The sequence below is a fragment of the Gadus macrocephalus genome, chromosome 21 (assembly GCF_031168955.1).
Source record: "Gadus macrocephalus chromosome 21, ASM3116895v1".
Lineage (NCBI taxonomy): Eukaryota > Metazoa > Chordata > Actinopteri > Gadiformes > Gadidae > Gadus > Gadus macrocephalus.
Genome location: NC_082402.1, coordinates 10,430,656 through 10,450,253, shown reverse-complemented (window position 1 = coordinate 10,450,253; position 19,598 = coordinate 10,430,656). Strand labels below are relative to the sequence as shown.

Genomic DNA, 19,598 nt, shown 5'->3' with positions numbered 1-19,598 from the left:
GCCTTCGTTCAAACATTTGTTAGCCATTAGCCTCGGCCACAAAAACCAAGTTTTAAACAAAACACATGGACACTGACCCTCCCTGCTCCCTCCCTCCCTCACTCTGGCTCTCTCTCATGCCTTTTTTTTCTGTTTGCCTCCTCTGCCTTTTGCCACTCCCTCTTTTCATTATTTCTTTGTCTCCTCCATCTCTCTCTCTCTCTCTCTCTCTCTCTCTCTCTCTCTCTCTCTCTCTCTCTCTCTCTCTCTCCGTCCCTCTCTCTCTCCGTCCCACTCTTGCTGACTCCTGCGCCACATGTGGGTTTTTTCCCCTTCAGTCCAGGGGTTTGGTTTCCTCGACCTCTGCAGGGGAAAGCTTGGATGTGTTGAAACGCAAGAGACTCAGAGACACACAGACACACACAGCCGACACACACTTACTAACGACTTAACTCAGGACACAGGGAGCAGCAGAGAAAACAGTGAACTACAGGGTGGAAGCCTCATGCAGCAATCGACCAACCATCTGTAGCTTCAGGAGAGCAAAACCCCCCAGAAAACGTTTTTTTTCTCCGCATCAGCAGAATTCCGACCAGGTGGACCCGACGCCGTCAACCGACTGCACGGATATCATATGTACATGTCGCCTATGACGAGAGAACCGCTTCCCTAAAAGTCCAGGAGGAGAAAGGGGGTGTGTGTGTTGTTGAGGGGAGGCGGTGGGGGTGTTGGTGGTGGTGGTGGTGGTGGGGGGAGGTGAGTGTAGGGCAGCCATCGGTCAGAGAGCACATCAGGCTGAGCGTGGTGCTCCTCTCATTCCAGGATAAAGCATTCTTCTTCTTCCTCATCGGCTCTCTCTCCCACTCTCTCTCTCTGGATCATTGTCTCCATACCGGGGAAACGAGCAAGCCTATGGTGGCAGCTGGTTCTGAGGAGTAGTGACACTGGGGACTCTCCTGTGCTGCACACGTGTTCCTATTGGACAGTGAGAGAGAGTTACCGCCGCCACCACCACCACCGACAGCCAGCTTTCATCAGCTGACCTGGGTTCAGGGGGATACGGCAGCGTGGACAAGAAGCAGGCACAATGAAAGGTAACACTTTTTGATGTTGTGGTTGCTGTGTTCGTCGTTGAGAAGTTTGTGGTTGAACTTGAAATTAGATCATAACGGTGAGAGGCTGCCCAAAAAGAAGAAAATAATTGATGTTGATGATTATTTTTGTTGGATGCTAAGGGAGCGTGAACATGTCGGCCTTCTGTATGTGAACACCGAACGTTGGCCGTTGCACTTGTGTGTGAGGGGCCACCAAAAGTGCAGACAGGTACTTTTCTAAAAGCCTGGCTGAAGCCACAGGAGCCTGAAGAAAGTGCAGGAGTGTTGCTCTTGGATGCCAAACCAGAACCCAGTCAGCTTTAGTCTGTGTGTGCGATGTGTGTGTGTGTGTGTGGGGGGGGAGGTGTCTGCGTGTTATGTGTGTGAGTGTGTGTGTGTGTGTGTGTGTGTGTGTGTGTGTGTGGGGGGGGGAGGTGTCTGCGTGTTATGTGTGTGTGTGTGTGTGTGTGTGTGTGTGTGTGTGAATGTGTGTGTGTGTGTGTGTGAGAGTGTGTTTGAATGTGTGTGTGAGTGTGTGTAGCTCTGAGGGGCCCGGCAGGGTGCCAGACATCCAGGGGGTTTGTGGCGGTCGTAGTTATTTTCTTCTTCTGCCCGTTCCCACTTTAAAGGGTTGCGTGCGTGAAAGAACATCTTCCATTTGTGCTGAATCACAACATGGCACGAAACATGAGCTGCCAGCGACCCAGATGTGTGTGTGTGTGTGTGTGTGTGTGTGTGTGTGTGTGTGTGTGTGTGTGTGTGTGTGTGTGTGTGTGTGTGTGTGTGTGTGTGTGTGTCTGTGTGTCTGTGTCTGTGAGACAGAGAGGGAGATAGAAAATACGAATGAGACTGTAAAACAAATAAAGAACATGGCCATACAGTGTCAGATATGGCAGTATGTGTTTGTGTGTGTGTGTGTGTGGAGGGGGGGGGGGGGGGGGTGGAGAGAGAGCAGCCTACAGAGAAACATGGAGTGGAAACGGGGGTGGTCTAAGGAGTGTGAACGGGGGAGGCAACCTGGACGATTGAAGCACGCGGCCCATATGCTCCGGAAGGTGGTAGAATGTGTTGACATATTTAGTGAAACGGCCCCAGTGGAGACCAACACACACCTGGCACTGGGTCAGCTAACGTAAGCTTTGTTTATGTGCGCTCATTGATGTTGAACGCCGCTGATGATAGCAGTTAATGTGGTCTCTGCTTTTGTGTGTGTGTGTGTCTGTCTGTTTGTGTTTGTTAATTTGTGTGTGCGGATGTGTTGGTGTGTGTGTGTGTGTGTGTGTGTGTGTGTGTGTGTGTGTGTGTGTGTGTGTGTGTGTGTGTGTGTGTGTGTGTGTGTGTGTGTGTAATGGGATGAAAACCAATTGAGAAATTGAGAGCGACAGATAAACTGTTCAACACACACACGCGAGTGTACGTAGCCACAACCACACACACACCTTAAGAAAGTAACCTTGTGTGACTGACACCATCGCACATTTCTAACTCTGCACTTTTGCCTGGACGGGGAAGTCCATGCTATCGTGAGATGGCAAACACTGGCGCTAAATCGTTTTTTTCTTCATCCAACTAGCTCCTCTTTCAACAAAAACCCACGTGAGTTCCAGAGTAAACACTGAACGTTTGAGGCCGGCGAACACGCCCTTAGGTCTCACGGAGCTGTAAAGCCCAACCGGCCGGGCTTCTCTGTCTCTCCACCAGTCTGCCTGGCGCTGTTTAGGCCCCAAGAAACCCGCGCAGAATTTATGAAACCGTGCCACTGGACATCTCCGGTTTCACTGCCCCAGAACCACAATAAAAGGACATTCCCTTGTAACTGCTTCTCCCCGAAAGCGCTGACAAAGTACGGACTCGGGACTTAACAAATTCCACGCGTTTACCGTTTTAATGCGAAGGAGCAGACCACAGCATTCCGGCCGGACGGTCTGATCGATCTGATCCAGGGGGATGTTGACAGAGGTCTGGGGAAAGCCAGATTAGTTTTTATTGCGAGTCGCGGTCAAGAATTTAAACACTGATCTCTAGCTCAAAGGCCCGTAATTGCTGAACTCTGTTTTCGCTTAAAAGGTCGGTTTTGTCTAAGTAGGTTTTTCGAGTTAGAAGGCGTGATTAACTCGAGCCCAGGTTAGCAGTGAATGGGAGAACAGCGTTGAAGCATCATTTTGAGTTTTTGTGGTTTGAAATTAATCTTGATGTTTATGGTGGAACGTGGGCTTGTTTAAAAAATGGCCCACATGGTGCCAAATACTTTTCATGAAGGCTGAAAGTGTATTAGTGTGCATGTTTGGAGTTAACTCAATTTAATTTGTAAGGAATACAGGAGGTATACATTCAGCCAATAACCATTGTTCTGTCTGTTCATTTGAATTACTCTTAGGATGGGGCAACAGGATATATAAAAGGCTTGATATCTAGAACCATACATGGTTTGTTCCTTTGTTTACTTTCATGATATTTATGTTTCTGATCAAGTCAAGTACAGTGTATTTGTAAAGCCCTCAATAACAGTTACGGTTCACATGTTATGAACCCCCCCCCCCCCCCCCCCCCAACCATAGCCCCACCCCCTCACACCAAAAGAGTAAGAAAAAACGTAATTATCAACAAAGAAGCCAAGCAGCAACCACGATTCAGTGTTTGTGAACACTTGCCCAGTCAGGTGTAACCCATGGAACAGGTTGCAGCCAATCTCATATGTTTAGAGTGGAGAGAATAACTCCTGTAATAACCTGTAACTTTACTGCTGCCCCAGCCCGGTGTGTTCTGTCCTAGCAGCGCGTGTGCTTGAGCGGTGCTCATGTTTGGATAGGTGGGCTGGCTGGCCCACTGTACAACATCTGGAGTAGACGTCTGCGTAGCCAATCATGCACGCACGCGCAGGCACACGCACGCACGCACGCACACATGCACACACACATGCAACCACGTGCACACGCGCACACACACATACACACGCACACACGCACGCACGCGCACGCACACACAAGCATGTCTACGTAATGAATCATAAACCAACACACACAAGCATGAACACTCACACACAAACACACACAAACAAGCTCAAAAAAAGTTCCAGTTTGTTTTGTCTTGTCCCGACATACCCGGCTGGTCTTTGGGTGAATACGGAGTAAACATTAGGTAATATCCAATGTGTACTTCTATTCCTTAATAGAGATTTTGGAAGCAGTGCAAAGGCTTATTCTTGGCTGATTCCAACCTGCAAGCACAACCATGGCTGCTCAGTGGCACCATGAAATTACCAATCGTCTATGCTGCTGTAATATCGTGACTGCTCAATGGCACCATGATATTACAACACCTCTGCCTGGCTGTCAAGGTTTTCCTTCCTCCTAACTTTGGTTTGGAGGTACGGAGTACCTGTCATTTTTAAATCTCGACCAGGGCATGTTCAGCGTCAGGGCATGTAAAACTTTCCATTAAGAATAGATAGCTTTAATGTGATACAACCAATCATACAAAACATGTTGTGCATTAAGTCGTCCGCGTGACTTGCATTTTCTGCCCAGATTCTTCTTTCCCACTGAATGAACTTAGTCTTGAAAATGTTATTTTATTTAGATTCAATGACCTCGGTTTCCTTGGTAAGGCACCTGTGTGGATAGCATTTGATGGAAAGACACTAGCCAGACACAAAAAAAAAACATCACATATTTAAAGATCTGACAACAGTGTTTCTTTTCCAGAACCCAGCAGTCTACATTACTTAAATCCGAAATCCCTGTTTCATGCAAGGCAATAAAAACGATGATGCACTTACCCCCCGAGACCTGGTGAAAGGCGAGTTTTACCCTGCAATTTCTAACACTTACCGATGGGCTATTTTGACTTGTATCCTTGACAGTGTCACACAAGACAGTCCACTGTCTGAAGAAAAGGAAGAAACCTATGCCCAGTTTGTTTTAGAAGTAAACCGAGCCTTGTGTTATTACAAGAACTGCCGTCGGAAGTGAAGGAGAACCCCAATCAGGCTTTCTCAATTCCCTAGATAAACATTGAATTACCAAATGAAAGTCAAACAGGATCCACACTCTGATCTAATTCCCAAAAACATCTATTAATTTGGCATCTGCCTTGTTTCACTACTGCTACTCATTGTGAAACAAATTACGGCAACAAGATGGTAGTTTGAATGTTTATGCCAAAGGAGAAAGCCAATAGCTTGAAGAGGTTGGTGCTTTCACAATGGATTTAATTACTGGATCAGATTGGCTGTTTATGAGTGCATTTTCTCTCTGTCTCCATCTCTGTCTCAGACTCTGACTCTCTCTTTCCCTCCCCGCTTCATTCTGATGCTGGTCAAATGCCAACACAAATATACAGTCTATGCTTAATTTAGAAAATTGTACGTGACTTGGTTTTTGTTAGATCTATCTTCCCAAGCACTGAACTGTGGTTCCCTGGGGTGCGTATAATCCCCCGACAACAAACAGCTTCCACCACAACCCCATTACAAACCTTTCATCCAACCATATACTGCACCCAGACGTGGTCAAACAGAGTCGGATTGCAACAACCTCCAAATAATGTGGTTGAAACATGTACAGTAAATTAGTTAGAGCTACTGCTCGGAAGATACATGAGTTCAAAAAAGCGGGAGAGCGACCAGAAATGAGCGAAGGAGCAAAACTAAAACAAACGTCCTCTCGCAGGTATTAGCCGGGAGTGGTTTTAAAATCTAAATTGTTTTACGTCTAAATTAGGGAACTCGAAACAGATATTCTCACAGAGCATTTCACTCACTAATAGCTTGCAAAATGACCACGCAAAATTTCGCCACGTTCCACACCTTGGTGCACACTATGATACGCATATTTTAAACCGAAACTCGGTCAAAGCATAAGATGCCATGACAATCTCAGCACTTCGAGGTGTGCACGGGTGAGACCCATAATTAAAAGAATAGTGTATAGTGATTATTTCACTAGGGGCTAGAGCTTACTTCTTGGAAGTCCAACTCTGCAGCTATAATAAAAATAACTGACAAGATATAATATAAATAACTGAGTGGGAGCGCCGCAAATGAAGCCAAACCGTATGCAAAAACAAGACCCAAGGAAACCTCCGGTCAGTGGAAGAACAGAGGAGGGGTGGCGCTGTTTAAATAGGTGGGGTCACTGTAAATGCATGCATGAGGAAACCTGAGTGGACATCCTTGTGAGACCTATCCCTAGAACATCATGATTATGTTTAAAATTATTTTAGCAAAACGCCAGCCTTTATAATGCGCTATTTCAGGAAAGATCATATTTTCACATCCGTTACATTTGCTCTGCTGAATCAAATAGGTCACCCCCATCTTCTCGTCCATTTCCTCTCTTCATGAAAAAATAAGCACCGAAAACGGATTCAAGGCTAAAATGTGTGGAATTTCTCTTCTCTACTATTAAATCAGCAAAAGGCTCTTAGCCTGAAGCATGGGGCTAGTGCTTCCTTACATATATTTGTCTTTGTATACATATGATGACAGAAAAATAAAGTAAAGCCTTCCTAAAATATCCAACCCATCTAACCCATTTTATCCACATGTTAGGGAATAGCAACACCACAAAACAATTATTCACATTGCCATCTATGCTTTCGATGTTTAAAACCAGAACCCATTGCTTCATGTTTTCACTGGGCATCATAGCAGGCCTAACAACATGAATTAATAATTTATCAATACATTGTCAACACTGCTGGTCCTTTGGTGTTTACTCGGCGATGACATGAATCTCATAGACTTTTCCCCCATCCCATTACTTCTGTGGTTACCCTCACAATGGTGAGATTGAGTCTTTCCCGTTGAGATTAACACACAGCCACAGGCTTGAATCAAAGAAGAGATTGTATCTGAGAGAGCAATTTTACAAGCTACGGTGTCAGCCAAGGGTCATTGGTAAACAACCAGCAATCAGTTGTCATCTGTGGAGGAAAGCTAGCATTGACATGGACAGAGGCAATGTTTTTTCTGCATTGAGTTGTGCAACAAGCACCCCGAGGACGTTGGAACTATTCTGTCCCGTTCAATCAGAAACAAATCAGGTAAGGCAGTTCCAACAGGCCTCTGTGGTTGTTTTCTATGGCTAGAAAAAGGTCTCGAAAAGATAAAAACTAAACAACTAACAGTTGCGATTTGATTGAAACTCATACAGTCACTGCAAAGCTGATAATGGTATGCAACTTGGCAAGGAGAAGTCTCTCTCTCCCTGACCACATCTGGTTAAGCCTGATGATAAACTCCTCCATAGGATGATATTATGCACACTTGCAAACAACCATCCACACAACTTAAACACTGCAAAATTGCACAGAAACCAGCTTTCCGGTAACCTTCAACACAATTTGCATGGACACACACACACACACACAAGCCCCACGTACACAAGCGCTGCACGTACACAAGTACACACACACGCCTGCATACACACAAACACACAAAGCGCACAAAGCTAACCACAGCTGTCAGAATGTGTTCCCCTATGGGACCACTATAAAACTCGATAACAACGGTGAACGGCCGATTAGTCACCATTTATTCAAGTCACACTTAATCGTTTTTTCTACAAAACGACAGTCAAGTCTGATCTCAGAGCTGTGCTCGTCCTTTAAGTCTCCTTTCAGCCAGTGTATGCTTAAACAGAGGCAATATGTGTTGTGTCGTGTGATGTTGCATTGCGTTGCTGCTACCATGCTGTGCCGTGTTGGACTGTGTGGCATGGTGTGTGAGGACTTGTAAAGGCTCCTTATAGGGCTGACCGAGTAAGCCAAAAAATAACTGATAAACGTCCAAACAAACAAAAAAGCAGTAGTTTCAGCTTTCAAATCACTGACCCCCCCCCCCCCCCCCTCTCTATCTCTCTGACAGAAAACTACGGTGGCTATGAGAACCAACTCTTTAAAGGTAACAATCAAGCACATTTGTTCTTTAATATAACTACTGTATAATCTACCGTAGATTAATATGGTTTAAACACTTGAATAGAAAAGAAAAGCATTAATGTGATAATGATGAAAATAGAAAATATAACAACCTTCAATGCTCACGATGATAGGACTGTAATGCTAAGCTGAAGATTTATGTTTATTTGACATCTTGTCTTTCAGAGGAGGATCTCACTGGAGAAGAAGAGGAGATGCCTCCATTTCGAGGTGAATTTCACACACACACACACACACACACACACACACACACACACACACACACACACACACACACACACACACACACACACACACACACACACACACACACACACACACACTTCTTTGTTTGTGTGTGACACCATGTGTGTGTGTTTACATGCCCGTGTGTTTGTGTGTGCATGACCATGTGTGTGTGTATGTGTGTGTGTCTGTGCAATATCATGTGTGTATGTACGTGTGTGTGTGTCTTTGCAGTACAGTGTGTGTGAGTGAATGTATGTGTGTGTGTGTGTGTGTGCGTTCCCCTACATGCATCTCTCTCTCCGTGCCTCAACCACCGTGACAGCTTAGCAACGACGCGAGTTCAACATCTGTTGTGGCACTTTGCCATAGTTGCATTGTTCCACAGTTAGCCCCCCCCCCCCCACCTCCACCCCCACCCCCAGCCGCTCTCAATCCAAGACAGGCTGCATAGCTCAACCATGGCAGGCCCCTGACGTTACGAGTCCTGGTGGGAACAATGCAGTGTATAAGAGTGTAGAAGTGCATATCTGGCCCCTATGTAATCCGATAGCACCACTAGGGCAAGTGTCTCTAAAGTGAATCACATGCATCCATTTCATTGATGAATAGGAGCTGGAAACACATATGGCAATTGGGTGTGTATTTAAGTTAAATAAACAGGTTTATACTCGGTTATCCACACCCAGTTTTCTGAAAGTGAAATACAATGAAATAACCATATTAATAATCCAATGATTCAATATCAACACAGGAAATCTTTATGAATATAGAGATCTGTGCGTGTCTGCTCTGCGTCTGGTAGGAAAGGATATTAATGTTGGAAGGGTGAGTGAGCGCCATGGATATAGTTTTCGCAGCCGTGAAATGCTATATGCAAGGATAGCAGATTGGCATTGTGGGAACTAGCGACTCCGGACTTAAGGCTAACGCTATGCATACACTGTGGTAATATTACCGTATAACGTAACATGTGCCATGACAATGTTTAATTTTCGATATATTGTAATGATCATAACCATTATTATTATTCGAATGATCCCTTTTAGGTCGTGGCCGGGGCGGATGTGTTAAGTGCCAGCAGACACATTCCCTCCAGTTGGCGGTCAAAGTCCTGTACGGAATTATTGCACTCCTCATCATCGCCGTGGCGATTTTAGCCTCTCTGGGTGAGTCCAGTTATCATTTCATAGTGGGAGCCAGGGGTAATTCACTTCTATGTATAAGACCAAAGAGGTGTCAAGGTGTGCACTAGTTATAGCTGGGGTCCTTTTTGGCTTTATAAAGACATATGGTAGGCATTGGTGTATCAAGGTAGGCCTCAACGTCTGCTGCGGACACACACACACACACACACACACACACACACACACACACACACACACACACACACACACACACACACACACACACACACACACACACACACACACACACACACACACACACAAATATATATGTAGATACATGCATATTAAATTCTGATCCATGCAAACCGAAACGGCTATCATTATTACCCAAATTCCCATTATTTGACATTGAAACCCACACACTTTTCAAATCGCATCAAAGTGGGCATCTAGCTACGAAGAAGGAAAGGAAAGACAAAAGATGGCACAACGGATTTGGTAATTTGAGAAAAATGTTTTCAACCCCAACTTCATGAAGTGCAGCTGGAAATAACAATGGAAATCACATCCATCGTGTTTTTGAAACATGATACTAGTTATTGTTTAGCAATCATTTAGACTGTTGAAATAGTAGGCAGGTGTGTCACAATATTGTTTATTATATTTTGTAACGGTTTGGTGGGAACAGCTTCTTTTCACATCCATTTCCACTACTTTTTTATTTCCAAGACTGGCTGTTAGAAACAGTAAATCACTCCCTCTATGGCTGACTATAGGGAACCTCAGAGGGCAGCTCTGGAATGGTGAATTTCTTGAAAACAGTGCAGGTCTACACTGCATGTCCAACACACTACACAATACACACATGCATAGCATACAGGCAAAGACAGGCGAACCTATGGAAACATACATAGACAAATATACACATTAACCTTGATGTTTTTGTGCGGTTGTGCAAAGGCAGGCGAGCAATCATGTATACTGTCATACTAAGGACTAATGTGTTTTTAAGCTGAAACAGAGCTCTACCCTACCATACCAGCCCAATGTAGTAAACAATCCACAGAACTTAACAGACCACACCTTGGACTCAACTGACAGTTTTGTGAAACTAACGGAGCAAACGGAAATGCATGAATGCAAAAAGATTTTTATCAAGTTAATTTAAAATGGATAAGATGTTCATAAATACTTCAATTTAGAAGACAAGCCTTTTAGGGGAAACTTTTGCTCTCGGTCAGCTTTTGATTTGTTTTCATTTGAGTATGACTAAGAGAAGAGTATAATAAGCCTGGCCTAGGCTGGGGTAGGGATGGTTATCATCAGTGCCAAAGAGAGCTAATGCACTGCTACAGGAGGTATGCACAGTAAGGAAGTACAATTGAAACACAATTATCCAGCTATTCTGCCCAAGTATCGCACTCAAGCACTCTCTCATACACACACACACAACATGTGTTTCTCACATACAGGAACACACACACGCACACGCACACACGCACACACGCACACACGCACACACACACACACACACACACACACACACTGACTTTTCGTAAATATATAAACATGTATGTAGATACATACATAGTCAATTCTGATCTGATCCATGGCTTTCATTATTATCCAAATTCCCATTTTTTACATTGAGACCCATGCGGACACTTTTCAAAATGCATGCATAATAACATTCACTTTAAAACACAGCAACAACATATGCTTAGGCCTAAGTTGTTGTTGTTCTCTTGGGAAATTCCTTTGAGAGCGAATTAGCCCATCTGGCTAAATCGTCATGTCATGTTTTGGTTTTCTCCCTTGCTAATAGGAACCTGATGTGCTTGTTTGCTCAAATTATCAAGGACTTCCTGTTTGCGCTTTCATCATTTTGTCTTTTTAATCTAGTTTAAACTCTACTTCTTACGGATGAAAGAATCTAACTGTACCTTGCTTTTCGGAAAATATAACACCGTTCAAATTCTCTTTTCAAATATTTTCCAGCTTTCCGTAAGGTTGCAAGTCTGTCAGAGGAGGAGTCCATCTACCACAAGAAGATTGCCAAGGCCCAGCAGGGAATTGACGGTGAGATAGGAGGTGGTGTGTGAGTGTGTGTGTGTCTTTGTGTGTGTTTGCGTGAGTGTTTCTGGAAGAAAAGATAAAAATAATAGAACAGGCTTTTGTTTGCTCTAAGAAGAGGATGGAACAGTCTCATAATGTTGGTCTCCATTTAGAACCAACATTAGTTAATTCTAGGTTAGATTACCAATGTCTGCAGCATCACCTGTAGGCATCCTTGACCATGATGCTCTTTCTTCTCCTTAAAGGTATGAATCTGAATTCACTGTAAGTTGCGTTGAATAAAAGGATCTATGACATCTCTAAATAGTTTATGAGGCCTAGGCATCTGGAAGGCTTCTCCATGGTCTCTTTCAAAGTTGTACCAATCTTGAGATGGTAAAAATATGACAGAGACAATATACATTTTTAGGTTTCTCAGGTCAACCTGAATACTTTTTACCTGTTGAGTCTCCAGCTTTCATCTCAAAGGACGTCCATTGAACAGTTTCCAGCTAGATGTCATAAATGCACAGTTACTGGTTAGGCATCTTACTCAAAGGTGGCGACCCACCTAGACTGCCCACATGGGGGTTGGTCTCCAAAACCTTTCAAACCCCCCTTAAACTCGACACACTATCCTACCCCAACCGTGTTGTAGTGGATGGAGATGTTGGGCTGACCTCTCCTTCCATCTCTCACACAGACCTGGGCTCTGCTCCCAACTGCTCAGGCTGCCTGGACGTTGCTGGGTCCAACGAGGAGATCAACCGCATGAAGCGGGAGTTTGAGCAGTTCCAGCAAACTCTCATTGAACAGAATAAGGTATGGCTGGGCCCGCGTGGGTCACTATCACTACTATATTCATGTGACGATTTCTTAAATGAGGCCTTCAAATTAAAAGCTCCATTGATAATCGCTGGTCAGTGCATTCGTAGTTAGACTTCTCTTGACGTTGACGGATCATTCCCCTTCCCCCCATACTACAGATAATGGAGCAGGCATTCCAGACGCAAACCACCATGAAGAAAGCCAGCAGCCGACTGACCAATGACATGCGGGACCACACCATATCGGTGAGACTCCTCAACCAATCGCTCGAGAGATACGTGGAGCAGCTGCACGGCTGGAAGGACGTGATCGAGGAGACGGACGACCGGATGAAATCACTGACCCAGGACCAGTACGACCTCAAAGCCACCGTGCAGCAGGTCAACACCACCGTGGGACACAGGTGAGACGGACTATGGAGCTTTGTGGTTTGTCACAGGTTGTTTGTTTGTGGTACTACTTTTGGGTATTGGCGCCGTAAAGCCTCTTAACAAGAAGTGAAGTTCTCCAAATCCGTTTGGATTGTCGCTGGGTTATCGTTAGAACCGAAGTCTGTGACCTCTAACGCTCTCTGGTTGATCTGGATTCACTTTATTAACAAATGTGGGAATGCAGTTTTATAGTGCCAAGAAGTGTTAAATTACATCTGCAATTTAGCAAATACCACAGCCACTCACTGCAGCGGAGTAACAGCCTCACACATCTGCCCTTGTTTTGTTCCCACTTGGCATTACTTCAGCAAATATCTCGGCTCAGAATAAATGTTTCTAAGTTTCTATATTTCTAAGTTACATTATTAAGAAAGCGATAACAAGATTATATAAATAATGTGCAGATGTCAACAAGGCCATAAATGCAGAGGCCACTGCTCCAGAGCCACAGTGTTGTCCCATAAAACAACATGCACATTAATAACATGATGGGCTATAAGGTGCAAATGTATCATGGCTCAGAATAGTCCACAGGTACTGCCGTTGCTGGAAAAGTTTCCAACCTACACTGTCTGAGGCAATAATTTCCCCAAAAATCATTGCCTCAGAAATGCTATTTTTGGTGAATTCACTAAAGGGCAGACACACTCAGTACATAAAGCCAGTCTCATAAGAAGTAAAGAGACCACTATTCCTATCGGAAAAATTGCACAGCTGTCCTCCAGACTTGTTGGAAATTGATTTAGTAGTGAAATGCTGTGTTTTGACTCAGACTTCAAAGATTTATTTCGAAATCTGAAACACGATGTTGAAGTCACTAAGTGAGCCCTTTCCGTTTCTTTGATCGTGGTTGAACTCTCTTCTCTCCACTTTCCATGCGGTGTGTCAGCGTTTTAACATTAGTGTCAAAGACTGCTAAATCCCATTCTACAGCAAGAGCTAATAGGAATCATGATTCTTTCTAACTTGTGTGTGCTGTTTTAACCCCAAGCCCCAAGGGTTTGGGAAGTTAAAACCCCAACAGTTCACTCAGCATTTCATCCCATGTAAACAAACGCGTCATCAAAGTCATGCAGTGCTTTTGATCAAGGCTAATTCCTCCATGCAAGCCTGCTTCAAGAACACAAACTCGAGAAACTGATTGGACTGCTTTTCCCCCCTCTTAGCACCTTGTGGATGGACACCCTCCAGAGACGGGCTGACGAGGAGACGCTGATCCTCCAGAAGGTCAACACAGACTGGCAGAACTACAGCCGCTCCCTGACCATCCTTAAGTCCAACGCCAGCGCCACCACGCAGACGGTGCGCAGCATCCAGAGCGGCGTGGTGGCCACGCACCAGAAGATCAGCATGTCCTCTGAGATGGTGCACGACCTCACTCTGCAGGTGTGTGTAGGACAGGGCTGACGGGTCAGTCGGCGCTGTTACGAGGCTGCAGAACGATATGCCATGGGTACATGTGTGCTTATCAGCGTTTTTCTTTAAAGGTGACATATTATACCCCCAGGTGTGAGTGTGATTAGCCGTCACAAGCCGTTTTGAAAATCTGCCTCTTCTGACATCAGAAGTGGGCGTGTCTACCTAGATGGGTTAGCCCAACTAGTGACACCCTCACAGCTGGTGGTATATTATGTCACCTTTATGTCATTCTGTGAATTACTCCCATCTGGCCGCAGGTATGAAACTTTGTCCCCTCAGCTATCATAGCACTGAACAAAAATATGTAAAAAGCTTTCATCGCTGTATATTGTCAATGTCATGTTTATTTCTGTTTACATGTTTTTCTGTGGTAAATGTGGGGAGAGGGTTTATCTGTTATCTGTTGTATATGTGTTTATTTAATAGTTTATTTGTTATCTGTCTGCCTCACAGTGTTGCTACACTGTGATGTGTCTTTTCAAATGTATGTGTGGCAGGTTGAGCTATGCTTCTGGCCGGTCTCGGGGTATGATTGGCCGAGCCATGGCCATCCTGATTAGGGGGGCAGACTTTATTTTAATATAAGGTCGGTGGACGTCATCGGGAGGGATATGTCCTACCCGTTGTTTTGCTTCCGGGGCGTCCATTACTCGGTGGCGTAGGCTGGAAGTTGGCTGCTTCGCATAGCGTTGCTTACAAATTAGGTGCTGGTTTGGGATCACCTGGAGGTAGGCTGCTATTAATTTAGTATTCTCGTCAGTCAACGTGTTTAAACTAAAAGCTATCTCTTCTCTGACTTCTTGTCACGGGTCCTCTCCTCGTTCTAACGTTTGAGGTTTTGTTCAGGGCCCTCCAGGACTCCACCCCCTCCCCAAGCCACACCCCCCTTCTAGGGCTTGAAGGGGAAAGAGACTGCGGGGACAATCTCCCTAGTCCACTTACTAGGTATTGTAGAGGGCTTGGGACCCGTGAAACAATAGTTTGTTCCTTTGAGAATGCAAGAACATCTGTTTCTGGTGCGAAACAGACTTTTCGTATCTTCTTCTGAGTATCTGGGTCGAGAAAGCTGTGCGTTTTTAGAATTGATTTTAGGCACCTGGACCTTCCATCACTTGCCATATTCCTTAAGGACTCCATCGTGAATAGGTTAAAGATTCCTGGTGCTGCGACGCCAAACAACATAAAACAAAGAAAACAATGAAATGCGCATGAAGGTCGTCATGCATGTGAGACTGAATTGTGGCGAAACAGAACAGCAGCCCTTCGGTGACGTCTCTAAAAAGTAGCACATTCTGTTATCGTATTTTTTCATTATTGCTTGTGTCCAATAGTTATGTAGTGCTAGTTGATGTTGAAATTAAAATAAATGGGAATGTATTTCTTTCGCTCCAGGTCATGAACCTGCAGATGCAGCTGGACAATGTGACCTCCTTCATGGATGAACACGAGGAAAACATGCATGACCTCCAGTACCATTCCAGGTTAGAACCATGCATGTATCCACAATTGCATCCAACCCCACTGAGCTATACAGGAAAATAATCGACCACACAGGACCCAGATGAGATGCACCAGTTTGATGCAAACTGGTGCATCAAAACCCGATCTATGGAAGCCTCAAAGTATGATTCCTTCACCCACCAGATACTACGAGAACCGCACAGGCGAGCGTTTCTCCACGCTGGATGGACGCCTTAACTCCATCGATATGGAGATCGACACCATCTCCTCCAGCATCAACGCCACAGTCAGCCACGTCCAGAGCATGTACAAGTACATCAACATCGAGAGCTCCTCTTGCCAGAGCCGCCTCAGAAGCCACTCGGAAGATCTGCAGGTTGCTGTCCTTATACTCTAATGCTGTAATGATATGCAGATGATGTAATAATGATACCGTTACATGCTAACCTGCCTTGTCTTCAAACAAGGGGAATCGTGCTAAAGGGAATGTGTGTTCAAAAGTCTTTCTTAAAACAAATACTTCGATTTTAAAGATAAAGAAAGACTTGGAAGACCCATTACAAAGGGAATATGTGTGTTCAAATGTCTTTCTTAAAACAAATACTTATATATTAAAGATAAAGAAAGGCCTTAAAGACACCTTACAAAATGTATTTTCATTAAATGTAGTTATTTATATTTCAAATGTAAGATTACGATTTTGGCCTGACATTCTTTATCCTAATGTGGTCGTCATATCTCTACCTTCTTTACCTTTTCTTCTTCCTACCCTCTACGCCCAACCGGTTCTTCTAAAGAACTTGAATGATACGGTGCTGCTGCTGCTGGACTTTGCGGAGACGCTGAGGGAACAGAACATGATGCTGAGGGTGCGTGTGTTCATGGACGTGAGGAACCTCACCATGGTGATGGAGGAGATGAAGTTGGTGGACACGCACCACACACAGATCATCAAGAACATCACCATACTCAAAGGTAGCTTTAAACGCTCTCCACTAGTAGTCATTAGGCTAACTTTATATTTATCTTACATCCTAAAAGACCCTTTTCTTTTGTAAATCACTCAATGTAAATTGTCCTTATAATGTAAATTGACTTGAGAGATGGCTGCCGTTATCAAGGACTTTCACCTAGGAAGAGACTTTGCTTAAGCAGGACTAATACAGATCTGGTCACAGCGATGATTGTGACGTGTCCAATACATGTTTTGCATAGAAGTCCTGGATTCTTGAGAATTTAAATGCCACCCTTTGGACTTTCCCTTCATCACTTACTCTCCATCTCTGCAGGACCTCCGGGGCCCCCAGGGAGCAAGGGGAACCGTGGCGAGACGGGGCTCAAAGGTCTGACAGGGCGGATGGGACTCAAGGGTGATCCGGGGCCCATAGGAGGCCGCGGGGGCCTCGGAGAGAAGGGCTCGGTGGGTCCCAGGGGAGGCCAGGGTGAACCGGGTCCGAGCGGTTTGAAAGGTGTGCCGGGATTAAAAGGCATCAAGGGCACCTTTGGTCTGGCAGGAATCCGTGGCGACAAGGGCGCTCAGGGTGACGTGGGGATCCCCGGGAAAGATGGTTTGCCTGGCCTCAACGGGCCCTCAGGTATCCAGGGGGAGGTAGGTCTTCCTGGGATTCACGGCATTCCTGGGCCCAGAGGAACGCCAGGATACCCAGGAACAGTTGGAATCCCGGGTACACCGTGTGCCGTTAAAGAACTCACCAAGAGGAGCACCGAATCCAAAAGACATTAGGTACACGGTGTTCAACAGAATAGAGAGAAAGACAAAGAACCTGAGTGAACGAGTAAGAGAACAAAGATCCACGGTTGTGTTGAAGAACATCTTGTTGGAACTTTGTGACGAGACAATCATTTTACGGATGTTGGCCATTTGGAAATCGGAGGTGTCTTCCAGTGTCTGCGAAGGACCCGGGCTTGGAGAAATTTTTTGGATACAGACAGTGAAACCCTCAAGATGATAGTTTCTCTTCCATATTCATCCGTTAATCTTTTGAGGATTCCAAAGGCAAGGCAAACAGAGAGCAGACGTGTAACCTAAGAAATCTCAGTTTCTGCCGCATCTAGAGTGACTGGTTGTCTGACTTTGTAAGTTCAGGCTTCCTCTTGCAGGGAAAGACTTGTAAACTCACGAGGTTGAGCATGGAAGTAAGGGATCATATTCAAATTTCAATGCAGCTTTTCCCATAGATTTCAGGACCCATGCTGTGTAGAACAAGGTAAGGACAACAACGAAAGAGGAAGGAAGTAGAGGGTCACTTCAATATCGGGTGGACTACAAGATGGATTACTATAAATTCAGTTTTTGTCATAGAATCTAAATCATTGTTCTTATCAAAACAAAGCCTTATATTATAGCATTAGCCGCCATCAGCCAGAAAGACGATATTCTACAGCCTTTATTCACATTGTTTTTATGCAAATTATTTTACTTCCAAAATGTATCATCCCAAGTGAAACCACAGAATTGTGTTTTATAGAGTTGTAATTGTACCTGTGCAATGATAGCCTATTACCACAGGGGCAAAAGATTGTTTTAACACAGATGTATATGCATACATTTTTGGTGGACAATGGCACTTTACTGGTGTTTGAATCATTCAATAATTTCTTCTTGATAAATAACTTCAGAGCGGGCACTCTGAATTCGCACTAGGTCCAAAGTATTGGAATTTTACACTGCCTAGATGTCTTTTGGTGATACCAATTTGATTAATACTGAAAGTGACGCTTTATGCTGTAGGACAAAATAAATGTACAAATAGTTCTTGCTCTGTTGCAAACGGTGGTAGGAGTATGACAAAGACGAGAAAAGTGCATACCGTTATCTAAGATGACATGATCGTTTTTTGTTTTCCCTAATTAGAAGGTACATTAGCATTTCTTACTCTTGATGAAAGTATATGGATCCCAGTAAAAAAATAAGGATTGTAATCATGAAATGCGACTGGTTTGCGTGGAACACAATAAATACATTTAACATGGTCCTTATGGTCTATTGACACAGAAAGCTATTGTCATCTAGCTGGTCATTTCCCTGGGGGTGGCTCAGATATGCAAAGTATATCTGAAGAGGGGATTCAAAACACATGCCAGTCCGACCCTTTACAATAGTTGAGGTTTCAGTCCTCATTAACTCGGAGGGAATTCAGTGGTCAAATGTGCAGTTGTTTAAAAGTCTCAGTCTGTGATTTGCAGGGCTGGTTTGCAGCAATATAAAGTCATATCCTATTAAAATTGAAATCGTTGTCTAAGAGAGGAATACAAAATCAATATTTTCGAAATCAAACAATGGATCCTTGTTCTATTAACGGAATCCTGAAAATCTGTAGGGAGATATTATTGGTCACGAAACACAATGTAGGGCAAATGATGATGCACATTTTGTTTTGGATACCGCCAAACCTTAATGGAGTGAACAGTGAAGGCTTCTCTGTGAAGGCTCTGCGTCATTGGTCGAGAGCGGGGCGTCGCCGTTTAACCCAAGCTGTGTCAGCCAGCCCAATGTGTGTGTGGCTTTTAAGGCGCAGGAGTTGGCCTTTTTTTAAAAAAGGAATTAAACACATAATTAAACTTGCACAAAAAGTCCTAAGTGACAGCAGCAAGCGGCACCAGACTCAAGGTGTTGCTCCCTACGGCGTGTCCTATGACGGAGGCGAGGCCAAGCAGAATTCCCATCACCTCAAAACCCAATAATTCCCTGTAGTTCGAGTTGAGTGTTTGGTTTCTCTATAGAAAATCTCCCTTGCTCCGTTAGCAGCTCTGCACCATCTGAAAGAGATGACTGGGTGCGATGATCCATACCTGGGTTTGAGGAATTATGGATTTGGAAGAGGTGGAAAAAAAGTCGAATACGACCATTTGAGATCAGTATATCCCTTGACAATTCCATTTATCTCTTTTGTGTTTCACTTTATTTCTGATCAAGATCAATGCTCTGGCGTTGATGAAGGCCACACTGCTCTATGGATAAAAAAGAAAAAAAAAAGAAATAAGGAAAAAGTACTATTTCCTCTGCTTCTCAG

General features: G+C 44.4%; 1 protein-coding gene across 1 annotated transcript; it reads left to right on the top strand.

The window, feature by feature from the left end:
* Window positions 1-256: 256 nt before the first annotated feature.
* On the top strand, window positions 257-18,558 carry scara3 (scavenger receptor class A, member 3). The gene is made up of 12 exons (XM_060041496.1): window positions 257-1,073; window positions 7,942-7,977; window positions 8,181-8,225; window positions 9,290-9,409; window positions 11,369-11,449; window positions 12,129-12,247; window positions 12,412-12,656; window positions 13,851-14,070; window positions 15,496-15,584; window positions 15,748-15,940; window positions 16,362-16,539; window positions 16,854-18,558. Exons 1-12 carry the CDS (start codon window positions 1,067-1,069, stop codon window positions 17,306-17,308), a joined length of 1,788 nt encoding a protein of 595 aa, XP_059897479.1. The 5' UTR covers window positions 257-1,066; the 3' UTR covers window positions 17,309-18,558.
* The last annotated feature ends 1,040 nt before the right edge of the window (window positions 18,559-19,598 follow it).

Bases quoted from the DNA above. Each gene is read 5' to 3' on its own strand.
- scara3 (XM_060041496.1), top strand. The intron at 11,450-12,128 runs GTGAGATAGGAG...TCTCTCACACAG, and splicing joins GGCCCAGCAGGGAATTGACG to ACCTGGGCTCTGCTCCCAAC. The intron at 16,540-16,853 runs GTAGCTTTAAAC...CCATCTCTGCAG, and splicing joins GAACATCACCATACTCAAAG to GACCTCCGGGGCCCCCAGGG.